Below are 20,095 nucleotides of genomic sequence, written 5' to 3'. Positions count from 1 at the left end.
CAGATGACGAGTCTCTAAAAGAAATGCTGTTTCCCAAAGAAAAGTGAGCATGTTGGACAGACAAACAGCAGGTTATTTACTACTCTAAAGTATGTAATTTAGTTTAGAATCCTTATCACATGCCAACTTTTCCTAACATATTATTCAACAGATTACAACTACGTTTAAACTGTAAAACTCACAAATAAGTAGCATGTCATGGATTCCTTTAAGACTTTTCAGCAAACTAAAAGGATTGTCACATTATGTCTTTCATTTCTCTTTAGAGGATCCTATCACTCAAACCCCAATAAACCACAAAATGACAACAGTGATAACATCAATGCTTCTCTCAAAGGGCAAAGCCTCCAAAATATTTCAGACAAGTTTCTAGTCTCTGAGTATGTGTGATAATTGCAATAATCAGAGTCATATAAATCACAAATTGGAAAGGTAAAAGTGTTTTGGTAAGAGACATTCATTTAAAAGATATTTATATCTTTTATACACATATAGTCCAGTACATAAGCTGTATTCATTTTGATTGAAAATAGCAGCTTGTAGGGTGGGTGAATAGACTAACAGATACATATACACGCATAGGACTGGCAATACAGTTAACCGGCATTATATTCAGTAGTGGGATTATGACGGTATAAATTTATTCTTGTTTGTTCATTATTTCTCAGTTTGCTCTAATGAGTATTTGATACAGGCTTAACAAAAAATTAAAAATCATTTTTTTTGTGTTACAGATGGAGAGCTTCTATAAAGTGTTCAGAAATAGTATAGGTATTAATCACATATAACATCACAACTGTGCTCCTAAAATAAATGTATACCCAATCACTTTTATTAGTTTCTGGCACTATTCTGAGCACTTGATACATCTTTCAGCAACAGAAATAGTCACACTCTAATTTGTATCTTTCTGAAGCGTGGGTTTTCCACGTTCCTCTTCCAGAAGGCTAGGCTGGTATTCCACTTTCATAACAAATGAATCCCAGGAAGATTCATAGCCTGGCCTATAAGATGCACTGAAATCCATGGGCAATTTTAATTATGAAAAGCTGCCTATGGAGGGGACATTGTAAGTGATCGTTAAGTATGTTTCCAGCTATCAGCTTTCTGAAAGTGCAGACCAGTGTAGAAAACAGAGGTCAAAAATGAGGACTACATCTCTATCTCACAGTCCCTAACCTGCAGCCTCACACAAGGATCCCATTTCTCTGCCATAGTCATCCATCCTCCTAAGAAGCTTAGGTTGGGAGAGCATTTCTATAGGTTATGTTAAATTGTGAAAGAGACTATAGTTGATTGATTTTAGGTTGCTCTGTTTATATTCAAACTGCTGATTTGCCAATGACTTGGAGCTGTGACATCAAACAGTAGTCAAGGCTGAAGGGAATTGAAAGGGAGTAAGCTGCACTGCTCCCCATCCATATATTGACACACGTACCTACCAGGGATGGAACTAGTTCACTTAGTTTGTTTAGAATTTCATGGAATGCTTACTGACAGCCCTGCACTGAGAAATGATTCCCTTCTTATCAGTCTTGTGGAGAACATTTGATAAAAACCTCCCTCTCATCCTAGAGAAATAAATCTGCACCTCACACCAGAGATCAATAACATATCAATGTTTTCAACTATCTTACATGGCTCCCACTGTGTCTACTCTGTTCAGAGCAAAGAATTTTCAATCACATCAATCTATACAACAATAATGTAGCCTGCGGCTGATCACTACTGCACAGACCGGTAGGCGAATGCTGAGGTTATCAATTCCAGACTAAAAGAAACCACGAAGGGACAATGTTGTCCAAGGACAGCGGCTGCTGACAACGGAGAGAGAATACTTCAAAGGAAAAGCAATTACGTAAATGCTGAACGTGCGATAGATGAGATGCGATAAATAGCAATCACACAGTCATATCACCTCTCTGTGACCATTATTACTGTGACCATTATACTTCAAAGGAAAAGCAATTACATGAATGCTAAATGTGCGATAGATGAGATGCGATAAATAGCAATCACATAGTCATGTCACCTCTCTGTGTCCATTATTCACCTTCAGTTAGAAGTATGGGATCCAGTAACAGAACTTTTCTTTTAAGGAGTTGAAAACTGTTTCATATCTTAAAGTAATATTAGAAGTGATCCAAACTTTACAGTTTGCAATAGCTTAGGCTAAACTCCGAGAAGATGAAGATTTGATAGACATGGTAATCCTCAGGCCTTTTTTTTTTTTTGTATTTTTTGCAAAAATTAGATGATGATAAGATACATTTTGACATTTTTATCATTGAATCAATCAACATGTTAGCCAATGAATTTCTATAAGCACTGTGAAACAGCAGAGAACCGGTTACATCAGTGCAAAGTTTGTGTTCCTGGGCCAGGGATCCAGTCTGCACCACAGCAGTGACAATGCCAGGTCCTTAATTCACTGAGCCAACAGGGAACTCCTGAAAGTTTTTAATTTTATAAGTAAGTTTCCATTTCTTTACAAGGCTTCAGGGAAAGAAGGCAGAAAAATATAAAAATCCAGAGATACATTTAAGCCAACCTAGGAGCTGTCATAAGTATAAGGAAACTGATGTCGCTAAATGCAATAAACATTTGGTGAAAACGAGATGGGGAAAGAGCAGCAGAGAGAGTTTGGAGACAAGCAAAACAGAGCTGTATTGCTCTAAATATCCCTTGGAAAGCTCTGACAGACTATCATTTTTTTTTTTTCAAAGAAATAAATTGACTAGCCCGCCAAGTAGGGATGACATCACAATTTATGCCTCTTCTGCTTATTGCTTTCCAGGATAGAATCTCAACCTCTTGTGTTACAGCTCTCTTAAAAATAGAGTACTTTCTACATGATTAAATGCGACATGCAGCAAACTGCAAGAAAAGCCTTCTACACATCTTTAAACATAGAGAGATAAGATGTATTGTACAAGTTTATCTTACCGTAAAGCTTTTGGCCCAAAGTACATAAAGAGCTCCTTCCCCAGAGTCTCCACACCACTGTAAACGTGTCCATTAAGCAGTCTCAAGGAATTCTGGCTGCAAAGTTTATTATTATTCAGTGCAATAGCCTAAGAGAAAATACATGCACACATGTAAACACACACATACAAACTCAAAACAAAATCATAATTTAATTCTTAATGTTTTTATATAACTTCATGCCCAGGTGCATCCCAGCAAGAAGAATCTCCAACAAGTCAAGTAATGTAATCAGTTGTTTACATACATTTTATCAAATTATTGTAGTCGTTTTAAGAGAGGCCAAAAAATAATTAAGTGAAAAAAAAAGTAATTGGCACACAGTCAAAATGATTTTCTTCTAGGACCATATAGCTCTGTGCATATAAAAAGAAAGCACAGAAAAATAATGTGAATGCTTTAAAGCTAAAAGCCGGGCACAGAGCATTTCATTTCCAGCAATACAGCCAAGGTCCTCGGAAGAGCATTCGGATTAAAAACAACCAAAAAATGGGGGATAAAATAGGAAAACAAGATATTCTGACCTGTAAAGATGAACTCACATGCCAGGAAAGGAAGAATAAGAGGTCAAAAACCAAGTAGGAGTGAGAGAGAACCCCAAAGGCAAGAAGCTAGCTTTTATCAGAAAGGCATTTACCAGCGCTAAGGTATAAGGGCTTCAGTTCTCATGGTCCTTGAGGGATAAAGCCTGGGGTCCCCCTGAGCAGACAAAACTAATTTGAGGTCTGCTTCTCTCTCTTCCCCATTTGCAATGTTTAGAATAAAGGAAAAGAACCCACTACACTTTTCCATTATCACCATGCAGAACTATTGTTAGGATTACAATCCACGTACTGAATATTACAAAGATCAAGGAAATTATAAATTCAAAATCTCAGCTCTTCTGTAGGTGAGGAAAAGGAATGGATTGAGTTTAGATCCCCTTGAGAAGTTGCTAACGCATCATTTTTTTAAATACCTCAACTAGCCTTCTGAGTAACAACGACATAATGTTGCAGAAAATGATGACACATATAATGCTCTTTTTCTTAAGCTGGGCAATATGTATATTGGCGTCACTTTTTTTATTCTCGAGACATAAGTTTTATAAATATTATTTAACTTGTATTCAAATGTAATAAAATTTTAAAATATTATAAATACATGACAGTTATGTAAGATGCAATAGGTACATATAGTTGTATTAAGACATAACTTCATCTAAGGTAATATCTTCAAATACTTTTAACTTTTATTTCCTTTTCTCTCAGATGGACTTAAGGATTCTCTGAAGATCCAGGATAAAATCCTGGTGAGGTGTGGGTGAGGTGGTGGTAGCCTTCCATCATGTGTGTCAGGGAGACTATTATAAAACAGTTTTAGATACAGTCTATGAGCAAATAACAACTTGCCCTCCACTTATGGAAGAACGGTATTGTTCAATGATTCTCAGACTTTTGGTTTACAGACACCTGTCATTCTGGGTATTTAAGCGCATATGTCTATTCTGTTCTTTACTAAATTGGTCTGTGTTTAAAAAGACACAACTGCAATATTTAGCTCAAAGGAATAAAGGGATAATAAATATTAAAGTATATATAAATATATATTGAGAACTGCTAAGGACTAAATTGGGTCTTCTCCAACATTCTCATGCTGAAGCTCTTACCCCTACTGTGACTATATTTGAAAATAGGGCCTTTAAGAGGTAATTAAGGTTTAATCAGGTTGTAAGGATAGGGCCCTGATCCAACTGGATTAATATTCTTATACAGTGAGATGACAAGAACACTCTCTCCCTCCTGCGTGCTCAGAGGGAGGGCCAAGTGAGAAGAAAGTGGTATCAGCAAGCCAGGAAGAGAGCTTCACCAGAAACCAACTGGCTGGAACTTTGATCTTGGACTTCTAGACTCCAAGACTATGAAAAAATAAATTTCTGTTGTTCAAGCCACCCAGTCTGTTACAGCAGCTTGAGGAGACTAAGAACACGCTATTCTCCCATTAAATCCATTCACAAGTGGAATGGCTACAGCCAATGCTGGAATCTCTCAACTGTCTGAAGTTCAGGGAACTGGCTTTACACACCCTCCTTTGCAAAATGAAAACTGGGGAATCAATCACAGACTTATAGTGACCAATGAACAAATGCACAGAAGCACCTAAAAGTTACAGCCTTGCAGTTCTGCATGAATCACAAAAAAGAAACTGTGGGAGGATCTAGCATCAGGAACTACAGGCACATGTGTCACCATGTCCTCAGAGCATCTGCCTCTGATTTCTCTTTCCTGGATGAACTCTAGGGCAAATCAGTGATGCTCAAGCACTGGCACGAGCCTGAGTACTCATGAGGGAAATGTATCTTTCACATTTGCCTCGTTTTTGTAAATGAATCAGTTAGAACCCTGGACTGAGAAGCACCAAGAGTTTGATGTTTTTCTACCTAACAAGACTTAACGCTGCCACTTATATACACTTCAAGCCAAGTGAAGATTAAGATAGGTTTCAAGGTGCATTCCCATGACAACCAATTAGTAGGTAGAAAGTTCTTAGAAACTAGCCAGGAGACTCTGAAGATGATGATATACAGAGCAGATATAGATCTGTTATGAGTAATCTCTGCCTCAAGATATTAGGCTTTACACTTTTAGGATCTCTGCTGTAAGGTCTTGTGACATTTTAAATCTTCATTTTCTAAATTAATGGTTCAGGGCTTTGTGTTTCCATTGCTCCATGCCAAGCACCTCTTATTCCCCTCCCCAAATACTTTACTAGCAGCTGGTTTTAACCATGCCCTCTGAAGTCCTCTGGTTTCTGTCAGGGTTCCCAGCAGAGGCTGGGTATGATCTGACCCCATTTCATCTGTACAGCCCGAGATACCACAGTGGCATTCTCTACTTCTTGGCTGGGAGGGTATGACTGTCACCCCAGTGCTTGCATTACCCCTTAAGTTTCACAAGTTAAATGGCAAGCCCAACATCTACCCAATATGGAGGAAAAGGTCATCATGTCACTGTCACACCCTTCACCCTGCCTTGGACCTGGATCTCTTCTTTCTGGGAGAGGCAGAAGCCTCAAGGCCTGTGCTTGACCCCTTGTGAGGAATTCCTTTCCTGTTCCCAGTTCAAGTTCACTCCTATGTCCAGTTTAAGCACCTGCTTGGGTCAATGGCCCTCAGGCACACCCCTACTCCAGTGTTCTGGGTTCCAGCCCAAGGGGGAGGGCAGAAAGTGGGGCAGGTGCAATTACACTGCCCTCAGTGACCCGGACTAGATCCACTGGGGCCCCATGCACTCTCTCCTCTGGCTGTAAGCAAACGTTGTACCCCTTGAACCTGGTGTGCATGTTGTCTTTTCTCAGCAATGTGGCATCGGGCACTAGTTTCTTCCAGGGTCATGTATCTGCCTTTGGACTGTAGTCACACCCATGTTCTAGTCTATCCTTTGGTACGGCCTGACCACCCAGTGAACAGTGAAACCACTATACTTGATCAGTATTGACTGAATACCAATCAATAGATGATTGAAAATTCTTCTGTGATTGCCACATCACTGTCTCTCACTGTTCTGCTCTAAATCTAATCACATCATTTTGCTACCTCCTCAAATGGGGAACCACATGACTGAGCTGCTCTCACTCAATGACATCTCTGTTTCCTGTCAGACCTCTATCCCTAACCTTATTCTTACTTTACCATGTTTTATAATGGCTCCTGGCAAAGAGACAGGCAAGGTAATTTTGAAATAAACAATGCTGTCACAATATCTAATACAATAGTAAATGGGTCCCAACTACCTCTTGTGAAGTCTGCTCATATCACTAAATTAATAGCTTTGACGAGAATGTACACCATTTAATTTAAAACTCACAGTCAACAGCTACCACAGTTCATCTTATTCACTTCACTGTGTCTACAGCTTTGACATCCTCTGAGGACAAAGGTGGTGTGAGACATCTGGACACAACCCTCCCCATTAAAAATGCACCATTCTTGGCTGTGGAATTGGATTTTTAGAAAATTTTGTCAACCTCACACACAGTGGGGTCTAAATGCAAGTGATGTCAATGAAAAAAATAAATGCCTCCTGCTTTTTATGGAGTTTATAGTCTGAGGAGAAAGAGGAAGAAGAAACAGAGTAACAATGTTATCAGAACATTTTTACAAGAAATCAAGATGAAAAAAAGAAATCAAGACTAGGTAAGGGCAATTTTAAATGAAGTAGGTATAATTTCATTGGGAAAATGACATTTACGCAACTCTTAAAGGAGTTGCAAGTAAGTCATGATCCAGGCAAAAGGAAGGGCAATGCAAAGGTCCTAGGGCAGGTGTTTCTGGTATATGTAGAACAGAAAACAGGCCAGGTGGCTAGAGCACTAAAAATAGGGAAGATGGTGGAGAAATGAAGTCTGACAAGATAAGAATCAGATCTTGTGGCCCACAAGGTCCACTCTAAGGTCTGGCTTTTTCTCCAACAGAAACGCAACAGAAGGCAACTACTGCAACAAAGCAGACAAGAGACAAAGGAGACCTGTGTCCGGATGCCATATCTGGGCCAGATCTGTGGATGCGTCCTGAAGGTGAACAAAGGAGACTTGCTGGCACACTGACTACAGGGGATTTCTGGCCTGAACAGATGGAAAAACAGCAGTGTTATCAACTGAGATGAAGGTTTGGGAAGATGGAATCTGGGGTAAGACGGGAGAGGAAGATCAAGTTTGAAATGTCTAATAGACACATAAGTGGAGAGGTCAAGTCAGCAGTTGGATATGGGTATGGAGTTCAGGAGAGAGGTCTAGGCTGGAGACAGGAATTTGGTGGTCAGCAATTCAAATGGCTCTTAACACTTTGAAACTGGATGAGCTGAGCAAGAAAACAGAGATAAAGAAGGAAAGGGGCCCAAGAACTGACACTGAGAACCCTGTAATGTTATCATGTTGGGGAGGAGGAGCCACCAAAGGAGACCGAGAAGGCCGCCAGCAAGGTAGGAGCAAACGAAGCAAGGGTGTATCCTGGAAGCCAAGGGAGAACATGTCTCAAGGAGAAGAGGAGTCAAGTACTGCTAGCACATCAAGAAAAAGGAAATCTGAGACCTGACCATTGCATTCAGCAACATCTAGGTGAGGAGCGACAAGAATTGTAGAAAAGCGACCGGAGGCAAAAGCCTGGGTGGAGTGGGTTTAAGAGGCAAGAGGAAAAGAGGAATTAGAGGCAGTGTGAATACACAAATCTGTAAACGACAACACAGACATGGGGTGATGGCTAAGGGGAGTGTCTTTTGTTAGCCATCTTAAAAGATGGGTTTTGTCTGTATGTTAATGGAAAGATTCAGCAGAGAGGAAAACGCTACTCTACAGTGGAAGACTGTCTTAACTAGGCAAGAAGAGAGGGTTCAAAGATATATGTGGTTTACTGGTCTTGACAGGAACATGGACAGTTTATGTACAGCCTCAGGAAGGAAGGCAGATTAGAGGGAGTACAGGTGTTGATAGGTAGGTAGATGTGCCTGTGAAAATCCTCCTATGGGTTGATTCAGTTTCTCAGTAAAGCAGGAATCAAGGTCATCAACTGAGAAGAAGGGAGGCCCCCTGAACACAGATCCTCTAAGGTTATATATAGCATATAATTAATTAGCACTCAACTTTCTCAGATTCTGACAAATGTCCAGTCTCATCATTCATAGGCAGAGGCCAATGGCCTCATACAAATGGTGTCAGTGGTTTCACTGTAGTCACATTAGTGAAGAAATTTCATGAAGTCTCACCATATAGGACCATATGAGGTAAACTTTTTTATGTACACCAACCAAATACTCATTAGTTGAGGGTATAGATCTTATTGAAAGGAAGTAGGCCTGTTTGTATTTGCCTATATAATCATGTGCCCACTAGGATCATAGTTTTCCCTGACTTATTTTTTTTTTATTTTTTTTATTTTTTGATTCTATGTGTTCTGAAAACCCAGATGATTTTCTGGTGAAGTTTTCCACTCTGCAAGGACTACTGCTCACTGTTCAGATGGACTGGGCCATCTGAAACTTCTCCATTATCAAAACTCCCAAATGTAATTCAGCAGTAATACATCACTGAGTTTTGTTATAATGAATATAAACAAAATATCTGAGTACAATTCATACCAAAAATTTTGTGCCACTTATTCTTAAACCACTATGACATATATTTCAGAAGACATCAATTAAACTACAAAAACCTGGTAAAAACTATGGATACTTAATGAAAACTTCTACCTTTTCTTGCCTAAATAGTTATATGCCCAGGGCTCCTAATAATGTCTATTAGGAAGAAATTCAAACCTAGTTTATCCTGATTTTTATCCTAGATTTTCCCCAGGGAATTTCTAATTATGCACTAAATGGATCTATTAGATCCTGCCTCAGGACTGCATAGAACCCGCACTGTGAGGAATTTGGTTCCATGTGGAGCTTGTAGAGAGCACAGATGAAATACCCTCCAGAACCAAGGCTGAGGGGTAGACTAAAAAAAATGTTTTTCTATCCAGGATTAATCCCTTATACAAAGAGGTGATAGCCCCAGATTCTAGAGTAGGACAAGCAAATATCTTGTAAATCTTAGGTTTATTGCAAAGGCTATCCTGAAACAGTCATACTCTCCAAATTATTGTCAACCATCAGAGATTTTAGAAAGTCTAACATTTAAGCATGAGAGATTTGGTTATTTAGCAAAAGAAAGACTCAGTGGATGGCCCTCCAAAACTTTATGGTTATGGACCACTTATTAACTAGACAAAGAGGAGTACATACAGTTGGAAATAAGTTCCACTGTACGTAGGAGGATGAATCAAAAAACACAAAGGCCAATATACTTACAATGCATGCGACCACTAAATCTCTTCACACAGCAGCCCATAAAAAGTGAACTATTGTCCTGGCTGACGGAGCCATAAAGAACCACAGACCAAATCTTTGACGGTGTGATAAGATGTCTCACCTACTTTGCTGGTGTTTAATTATGGTATTCTCCATAATTAAAAATAACATTCACTATGATATCAAAAAAAGAAATGTGGAAAGTTATGATATTAAAGGTTCTATAAATACTGAAAGAAGATGTTTACGGTCTGATGAAGGTGACCATTATAACACAGATGTCAGCAGTGGGCAAGTGCAGGAATGACCACAGGTCTCCGGAGACAGAGGTACTGTGAAAACTTAGAGCCTTGACACTATCAAATGAGGTCAGTCAGCAGAGGCTGTGCCATGTGCCCTTGGCTTGACCATGCTTCCAAATCAGTTTTTAAATATTTGATTAAACGTACTGTTTTATTTTCGGGGGAGTTAAAAAGCAACGTTAGTATAACCTCCTCCTTGCTCACATATGTGGTTTGTCATTCTCTCTGGTACTAGAATTTACCGGCCTAGGAAGTGGAATCATCTTGATGTTTTCTGTCTGGGGACCCAGCACTACAACCACTATAACAGTACTTACCAAACTGAATGATTGTCTGTGACTTGCATTTCTCCCTTATTTGTCTATAAGCTCTTTGGGGATAGTAACTCCTGTGTTTAATAGCCCTGTGACCTTACACAATACCTAGAGTTCAGAAAACAATTGTGGGATCGGAGTTCCCGTCATCGCTCAGTGGTTAACTAACACGACTAGTATCCAAGAGAACTTGGGTTCGATCCCTGGCCTCACTCAATGGGTTAAGGATCCGGCATTGCCATGAGTTGTGGTGTAGGTCACAGACGTGGCTCGGATCTCACATTGCTGTGGCTGTAGGGTAGGCTTGCAGCTGTAACTCTGATTTGACCCCTATCCTGGGAACCTCCATATGCTGTGGGTGTGGCCATAAAAAGGCAAAAGACAAAAAAAAAGAAAAAGAAAACATTTGTGGGATTAATCAGATCCCTCCTTCCTTCCGTCTTAAAAACTAAGTATGGCTTTAAAACACAGGCTTACTGTCTTTCCCATCCACCAACCTCATTTTGCTTTACCTTTCCTAAGGTTTCTTGATGAAAACTCTATTCCACCACCTGTTTCATCTCCTTTGAAATTTAACACCCTAGTCTCTTATCTTCTGATTTTGTGCAATGGAGTAAGACTTAAACATGAGGGGTCCAAATTTTCATGACTCTCCAAAGCTAGAAGGAAGTAAAATACTATATTTAACAGGATTTCCCCATAAAGTAAAAAGAAAGTTTATGGGAAGGTTGAGGAAGGGATTAATGTATTTTTCAGCAATTAGTCTCAGCGTGCCCTGGTTTTTATTTGTGATGTTTACTCAGCATTTAAATAGATGCTTTAAAGGCATCTATTCCATTAGCTTATTTGAGGGAGATGATACAAAAAGATCTTTTTTATCCAGTTGTCCATCATATGAGCACTTGACCCAAATCACCTGATTTTCCATATGCTATCATTTCTAAAATAATCAGCTCTGGATAGTATATACTCAGGGCAAAATAAAAATTTCACTTATAACTTGCTTCACCCATCTCAAGCACCTGCATATATTTTAAACTTTTTTTTTTAATATAACTTCATTTTAGGGGGAAAATTCTGGTATACCAGTGATGGTTTGTTCCACTTATTTTGAGAGTTACTGTGTAGAAACTGGGCAAGGCTTTTGCAATAAATCTAAGATACACAAGATATTCACTGTCCTACTGTAGAATGTGGGTTATCACCTCTTTGTATAAGCTTCAGTTGCCCAGACAAATTCAAAAATTAATTCCCATAAGCCTGTTATCTTTGCTGTAACTATACACAATTGCCCAATATATACTTGACTTTCTCATGTTGACCCTTATAATCCTGTTACTGTATTATTTGAACATTTCATCCTCTTTTTTCCCCCTGAAATAGAGACGAAAATCTCCTTTGCCACAATATTAAGTATGATTGAGAAGGGTTCACCTTCCCATTTTCAAGTGGCTTAATAATATGAAATCGTCAAAACAACATATATCTTCAGAGACAGTACATGATTTATTGTGCCGATTACCATTTATCCTGCCTATCCATGAGTGAACAAGGAAGATGAACTTTTCAGAACAGAGTAAGACTTTTCTATAGATAAATGTCTCAACTCTGGTGCAGTTGCATATTTTCTCCAAAGAGAAAAAATGATACCGTATTTATTACATTCATAGTCTCTCCTCCTTTTTTACCCTAATGCTTTCTCTTCCTAATTCAACAATACTTTCAGTAATTAGAGAAGTCACTCACCTACCAACTTAAGCCATCAAAGAACCTAATTTTAAAATGGTCTCTAAGCCCCCAAATAGAGGTCTTTAGGTCCTTACATCAAAATATACTCTAAAATTTTGTAAGAGCAGAGGTTTTAAATACCTATTCAGAGGCTAAATGCTTTGTACACAATTGGAAGGCACCAAAAGATTACAACTTTCACAAGGGAATAGGGCATGCCTCAGATAAATGGGTCTAGTGAGAAAGCCCTCATCTGTGAGAAAAAGAAACAAACAATTCAAACAATTACCAGGACGTTTACTTTGCTAGGTAGTAAACTAAGAGTTTGGTACATCCTCTGATCTAATCCTGACCAAATAAGCAAAAATATGCACACAGGCACCTCCAGCTGAGGAAGTTACAAAGGAGCTAGTATTCAAAATCAAGATGATCAGATGTTCTTTTCTCCATATCACACCCAAAACTTCAGTGTTGGGTTAAAAGCTCCAAAGGCGATGGAAAATCATCTCCCTGAGTTTCCTCATCTGCAGAATTGTTACCTGTTCTGTTATCTCTCGTTCCGTGATCCCATATAATGCTGAATACTGAAAAATAACGATCCTGGGTCATCAAGGTGAAACATCTTCAATATCCATTTAAGAAGGTAAGTACTAAATGCACCTGCTACACAGTTTTAAAACCTCTTTGGATTTAAACAAAAAAGCTTCATTTAGCTGGAGAATGAATCCCTGTGGATTAGCTCATTCCTTTATATAATGACAATAAAATGAGCTAGGATTTTCCCCCCCACTACGAAAAAGGGAAAGGAGGGAGGAAAACTTTTACTATGTGGCTTCATTATTTTCTTGTAAGTGGAATTTCCATTTAACATACATAAGAGAATACACATTCATAAAGATTCTAAACTGAATTTATTTTTAAATCCTTCATCAAAACTATTTTTGCTCTATTTAAAACGTTGCTCATCTCCATCCATTCAAATGTTTACTAAATGTCTACTCTGTTCAAAACACTGCCAGGGGCAGATCAAGATGAATGAAAGTAGCCAGCATGTTAAACACATGGGTCAAACCTCAAGGACTGATGGAGTAGCCAGAGGATCCTGTTTCAAAAGAAACCAATGCTTATAATGAAACTTTGTTTCATATCCTGTTTTGTGAAAGGAGATAAAAAACATAGGCAGATGACACACCAATTTCACCAAAATATTGTATCCACCCAACAATTAAAATCAGAGGACTGACTCTACACAGCTCATTAACCCAGGCATATTCATTTATATTCCAATGTTGTTTCTTACCATAAGGTTCCACAAACTCCAGCAGCGTTTTATGCAACATGCTTACAGAGTTGCATAATCTTATGCTGACAAGACAGTGGATCAGAACTAAGAGAAATAATACAGTGCATACACGACGAGCCGATGCTGGGACCTTCTATGGCTAGGCTTTCCTCCTCAAAATGAGAATCATTTCCCACAAGGAGACATGTCTTAAAATGTGTTCTCTATGAAATTTAAGCTGGAGCAAAGGGGAGGTTATATGCCAGAGTAACTGGTTCATTACGGTAGTAGCTACATAGGTAAGGGTGTTTTTGGTTGTTTTTTTAGGACAAGGATTATCTAAAGTTTAAATCATTTATTTTAAGTACTCAAGTAATATTTCTTTAACTTTCCTTTGCATTTTTTTATTTTTTCATGTTTACTGCAGTATAAAGAAGATTGATGCAGTTATTATTTTTCAGCTGCTGCCTTGTAAAAAGGAGTGATTTCAAGCCTGTAGCAGAAATTTTAAATAGCTTTAACTCTCTGTCATGAAGGCCTAGGAAACACAGGATCACCTGTTACAGTGATGATTGTGCCAGAGATGTGTGACAAGCTATCACGTTTTGATGAAATTTACTACGGATTCAGTGACACTCTAAAACGCAAAAAGATCCTTCATGTTTACAAAGACTATTATTAGTTTTTAGATCAAAGGCCCAGAAAGTGAAGGCATGACAAAATAATTAGAATACTCCCAATAACCACAAAAGGTTTATTCATTCCACACTGATTAACAAATCCAGTTCCCGGATTTGCTGGTCCCGTTCATAAAGACCTTCCCAATTTTTAATACCTCTTTATGTCAAGGTATTAAATATACTAGCTTTAAGTGGAAGGGCTTTTTATTTAAGGGGTACAGCTCATTTAATATTGTTTCCAAGTGAAATTAATAACTGCCCAACCACTGATGAAGCAGGTGTATTATTATCATCAGGCTGCACTGTGAACATGGAAATAGAAGACTTCAAATATGGGATTCATCACAGAATTATCAGAGTAGGCAACAGAATCAACTAAAACGAACAAAACTAAAAATGGTGCCAGGCACAGGCAAAAACTTAAGGTCTCACTTCTCTGGTTAATAAGTAATCACCACTAAATGCTGAGCAATGTGGCACTCCTGCCGATAAAACATTAGCCATTTTCCTTCTAAACCTTTTATAACTGAGAGGAGCTATGGTTAAGAGTGTAGGCTTTGGAGTTTGAAAGAAGGGAGATCAACCCTTGATTAAACCCCTTCCTAATCATGTGATCTTGGACATTTTATTCAAACTTACTCCAAGCCTTGCTCATATTCTTCATCTGTACAATCAGGTTAATCCTTTATCAAAGGGTTAATGTTTCTCATGACTAAATGAAATGGAACAGTACTTCAAAGGCACTTTACACCTTGCCCCTAGAGATAATCCCAAATGATTATAAAGGAAATGTTCATGCTGTTTTGGCCTAAATACCAATGAGGTGATGTCTATTTAAAACATTAAGTGGCATTCTCACAGAAGGAAGTTTATCTTATTCACCTTTGTTATCTCCAGAAGCAAGCATAAAACCTAACACGAAGCACAGTATTGTTGAATGATGTAAATTATGATACCCATAACACAGTCATGCCATATCCATTACCAAGCCCTATTGCCTTTACTTCCAAAACAGTGATTCCGTTCCCTTCTCTTCATCTCTGCCACCATTACTCTCTTCCAGACTCTAGGAACACCCCTCTGGATTCCTGCTGTCTGTGCCTAACTATGGAAGCAGCATCTACTCTGGCTTTCCTCCATCTTATGTTTTTCCTTTGCAAAGTAGAGTGATCTTTTCAAAGTGTCAATGGATCACTTTTCACAGACCACCATTACTCCCAAAATGAATAGGAAGTCCCTACCCAGTCTACAAAGACCCCCAAGGTCTGACTATGACCCACTAATCCCTTTTCTTATTTCAAACCACCTTCCATCTCATCCTCCCTCTTCCAGCCACACCAGGTTTCTTTCAATCTCTCACACTTCTGAAGCCCTCTTCTTTTCTATCCTCCTGCCTGATGCGTTCTGCCTGCCAGCCTTCAGCTCAGGTCTGCTGTATCTCCTCATCCTTTGGTACCTCAGCTTAATTGTTCATTTCCTGGCAAAGCCCTCCCTGAACTTCCTGTAAGTTCTTACGAAACCATGTATCTCCTCCTTAGAAAACTTATCAATTCATAATTCTTTATGTTCTTAATGAATATATCTTCCCAACTAAAGAATAGACTCTACAAGTGGAAGTGTTAGTCTTTGTTCCCCAGGTCCCTTGAGTTGTCAAAATTTCATTGAATGAGTCATTTTTATAAACATTAATATTCCTAAGAGATCACTCAAGATCCATCTCTGTGGTACCTTGAAATGAATTTGGAAATACTATACAGGTGCAGAGTACTACCTGACATTTAAAGTCAAAATATATAAAATACAAGGGCAATTGGAAGGAGATGCGAAATTTGCTCTTTTGCCAAGTTTGAAAATGTATTTTCTCAGACTTAGAACCTCATTTCTTTCAAGCTGTAAGCATATGCTAATTTCATAGCAGGCAACTTTTTCTTCCAGGACCAAAGGCTATGATGAAGCCTTGCAGGAGAAATTGAAGTACAGCACAATATTGCATGCATCCAGGAAATATAATCATCTGTACATCTAAAGGGCTTTTAAGGCATGATGGCTTAATCAGAAAATTTTTACTACAAGTTCTAAATTCTTACCAAATGAATATCACACCATCTGCAATGCATGCCTGAGTGGCAAAAAGCTGTGCTAAGATTTCTTTTAAAAAGAAAGAAATTTACTTAAGGGAACCAGAACGGGTTTCACTACCCCTTCATTAGATGGCAATATTAAGTTGAGTGGGAAGATTAGTGCTAAATCGTCTATGTGCAATTTTAGAATTATAAATTAATTGCAGAATTACACCTTAACTGCAGAATATTACGCAAGTGAGAAGTTAGAATTTTATTCTAAAAGCTTAGGATAAAATCCTAAAAACTTATTGCCTTAAAAAGTATTAAAAAATAAAAAAAACACGTCAGAAATTGCAGAGATCTGATAATATTAACTGCACAAAATGTAGCTATAGACTTTCGCTGGGTTGTAAAGAAGTTAAACAAGGTAATATGAAACAAAACACCTTCCATCACTTTCCACCTGGCATCTCCGTGGCCATCTGAGCCCAGCGGTCCAACAGCTCTCAACTGCGCAGGCTCAAGAGCTCGGCCTTCTCCCACAGGTGAAATCAAAGTAAACTTTGGGAAACGCGGGGGCCCAGGATCAAAGCAAGGACAAGACGCCTTGGACCCCAGAAAACTTGATGGGGTTATTTCTTTTTCCCCTGCTGGCCCCCAGAAAAATACAGGAGAGGCTCACCTGTGAGGGGACCACAGTCTCCGAGGCTGAGAGAGGCAAGCCAGGACCCCCCGCGTTTTGCAGCGCGCTGCCCCGCACGTCCGTCACCGCTTGGCCCGGGCGCACTCGAGCCCGAATTTTCTCTCCATTTAGAGTACAACCTGGTCCTTCCACCATCCCCGGGCCCGCACTCTGCCCCACAAACTTGCAAGGCCCTGCTGAGAAAACTCCCCCGGCCGGGTGGACTCCGCGGAGAGGAAGTTCAAAACTCCCGCGCGCCTGGCCCCACCCCGGCAGCACCCTCCCCGCCCCGGCGGTCCGGGCTCCGGGGCGCAAGCGCAGTGGCACACCCCTTCGGTACGGAAGTGAGGTTATAATAGCAAATCAGTTTTGGGTTCCTGAGTCCCGACTGCCATGCCCCGAGGTTTAATTCTAAAGTCTGAGCCGCCTGGAGCCTTTGAAGCTCCAACTTTGTTTTCTTTGCTTTGAGGTTTTGCCCTTGTCCTTGAACTACTCAGTATACACACATTTTGTGGCTTTTATTCAGCTCTGAAATCCGAGGTTGCTGTAGACAGGCTGGCAAGCCTCTGGTTTCTACAGGCCCTATTTGGAAGTGGATGGGAGGGGAGGGACTCAGAGGAGGGTTTTTTAAAACAAGCAGCTTTTTTTCTCCTATAGAGTTAGCATGTCTTAGAAAACGTGGCTTTATATGCCAAATACATTTTATTATCTATCTTAAAATCCCCTTCATTTTGGATAGCTGAACTGAGAGAGCCCTACCAAAATTCATGCAATCATTCTGTAGGGGTTGCTTGAGATGAATACTTTTTGAAATTTCTTTGTCAAAGACAGGGCTTTATGTAAATTTGAGGGCAATTCATAGCTTTTCAGGTTTACACAAGGATGCATGCATGTCAGCATATAAAGCTAAGACTTCATACAATTTTGTAAATAATGAAAAATATCCCTTTAAAAAATTAAAAGTATATCACATTAAAATATTGTCAATTTATGTGATTTAATAAGCATATCATTGCTGTCATTAAAGCAGGAGAATGTATAGAGACTTGAATTTAAAAATTTGTTGGGAGAAAGATTAGTGGTAGAAAGTTAGCTGGATCAGGTTCAGGATTCTTTATACTTCCTTGTTTAACGATGTTTACTCTTCTAGTTCAAGTTACTGCATAATCAAGGAAGAATCCTTGATGGAAGATAGTCCTCACACACCTTATTCGCTTTACCTTTTTATTATTTTCCACTTGCAAACAAATCATCCCATTTGTTATTTCAGTGTTTCTTCAGGTCAGGAATTTGGCAGGAGTGCGGCTGGGTGGTTCTGGCTCAGTGCTTTTCAAGCAGTTGCGGTCAGGACAGGCCAGGATTGCAGTCACCTAAAGGTCTGATTGTAGCTAGAAGATCCACTTCTGAAAGGGCTTTCTTACAAAGCTCTGGGCAGGAGGCCTTAGTTTCTCATTTTATGAGTCTCTGCATAGCTGTTGCTTGGCTGTTTTTCTGCCATGGCAGATGACATCCCCAGAATATGTGATCGGAGAAGGAGGAAGCTGTAATGGACTTTACTGCCTAGTCTCGGAAGTGACACAGCCACACCTTGACTACTTAGATTCATTACCATCCTGTCATTATGTCATTATATTATGTCATATAGCCATATAGGGGTGGGGAATTAGGCTTTATCCCTTGAAAAGAAGAGTATCAAATAACTTGTAAACATTTTAAAACCATCACAATCTTCATTCGTCTGATTGATTCATCATGGACATATTCTCTGTTGCTATTGTCACTGGCGCACATTCACAGCAAATAAAATCTTCCTCAAGAGCTAGGTTTACCATCTCCAGGGAGCTGAGTAAGTGCTGGGCAGGAATACTGAGGTTCAACAATGTCACTGAGGTGCCCTGCAAGTCCAAGCCAGATTTTGTTATCTGTGACTAGCCTCTAAGTCTTTTGATGCTTCTCCTTATTATCCTTCCTTACAGCCAATTAAGAGCAAAATCACATACATTGTGCATCTGCAGCATTTACAGTCTCACCATTGCAAGCAAACCTACCCTGGTATAGTCTCGATTTTGTCTTAAACATTAATTACTTGATTACTTTATAAAAGTCATTCATTGTCTCTAAAACACACTTTCTTCTTAGGTAAAATAAAATACACCTTTCCTTTAAACCTCCCTATAATAGCTTTAATTCTCCAATAATATGAAAGCACTTTCAAAACTATAAAATACTACAAATTCAATGAATAAAGATAAATTTTATTTGCTATTCCCAGAATATGCTCTGTCCTTTTTGCTTCTTAGCTCATGCTGTTATTCTCGCCTTTCTTTTAAAAAAATCTTTATCCCAGTTTTTTGAAAGTCTGATATTTGAGTCCTAGTTGAATGCATATTCTCTAAGAAATCTTCCAGGTACAGACAGAGTTAATCTCTTATCTTCTGAAGCTGGTTCTTCCATAGATTTTACCAAACTACCTTGTGTTAGATTGAACTGGGGACAGAGTGGTCTCCTCCTGGACTCAACTCTCATTCCTTGAAGACAGAAGACTGCATGTCCTGTCATCCTTATACTTCCCATAGCATCCAGGGTGCTCTTGAACATAGCACACATTCAGTTAGTATTTGTTAAATTTAATTATGATTATTAATGTAAGATGGAAAAAAATTGACCTTTCTATCCCCAAATATCTTTCCTAATATCTTTAGTGTCATCTTAATGAATTGATATTTTATATTTTCAGAAGTTCCTTCTCAACTAGTTTTTTTTTTTTCTTTTAAGGGTCACACCTGTAGCATATGGAAGTTCCCAGGCTGGTGGTCAAATCATAGCTGCAGCTGCAGCTGCAGGCCTACACCACAGCCACAGCAATGCCAGGGATCAAACCTGCATCCTCAGACATTTTGTCAGTTTCTTAACCCATTGAGACACAATGGGAGCTCCTCTAAACTAAATGATAACAAAAATAGGTAATACATTAAGTTGTCCTGTGGCATACTTACTTTTCTTAGATCAGCATATCAGTAACCTTGATGTATACCTGAGGAAGTCAGACCAATTCTATGTGCACTCATTTGTGTACATTAACTTATAAGTATGTATCTTCTCAATAACCCTGTGTGATAGGTAGATAATATCATTAGTATTTTATAGATGAAAAAATTGAGTTTCAGAGCAGTTATTTTTTCCATGATTACATGTAGGAGCCCACAAAGAGACGAAAAGGGAACCCAAATTTTCTGAC

General features: G+C 39.0%; 1 protein-coding gene across 8 annotated transcripts in view; it reads right to left on the bottom strand.

Moving 5' to 3' along the window:
• Positions 1–20,095, bottom strand: part of NEIL3 (nei like DNA glycosylase 3) — a 383,724-nt gene that overhangs the window by 30,102 nt on the left and 333,527 nt on the right. For 5 of the 8 annotated variants that reach the window (XM_084999924.1, XM_021076035.2, XM_084999922.1 and 2 more), the window contains one exon: positions 2,947–3,074. In XM_084999924.1, the coding sequence (XP_084856050.1) occupies positions 2,947–3,074 (128 nt within the window). Of the gene's footprint in view, positions 1–2,946; positions 3,075–16,857; positions 17,108–20,095 lie in introns of those variants that run through there. The other 3 variants (XM_001926150.6, XM_084999926.1, XM_084999927.1) reach the window with 2 other exon arrangements.

Source organism: Sus scrofa, chromosome 15 (genome assembly GCF_054392235.1).
Source record: "Sus scrofa isolate SSC_HxYL_T2T_F1_AM1 chromosome 15, Sscrofa_HxYL_maternal_Yorkshire_Landrace_v2.0, whole genome shotgun sequence".
In the NCBI taxonomy this organism is placed as follows: Eukaryota; Metazoa; Chordata; class Mammalia; order Artiodactyla; family Suidae; genus Sus; species Sus scrofa.
The sequence above is the reverse complement of the archived record's forward strand: the minus strand, read 5'-3'. Positions and strand labels throughout refer to the sequence as shown.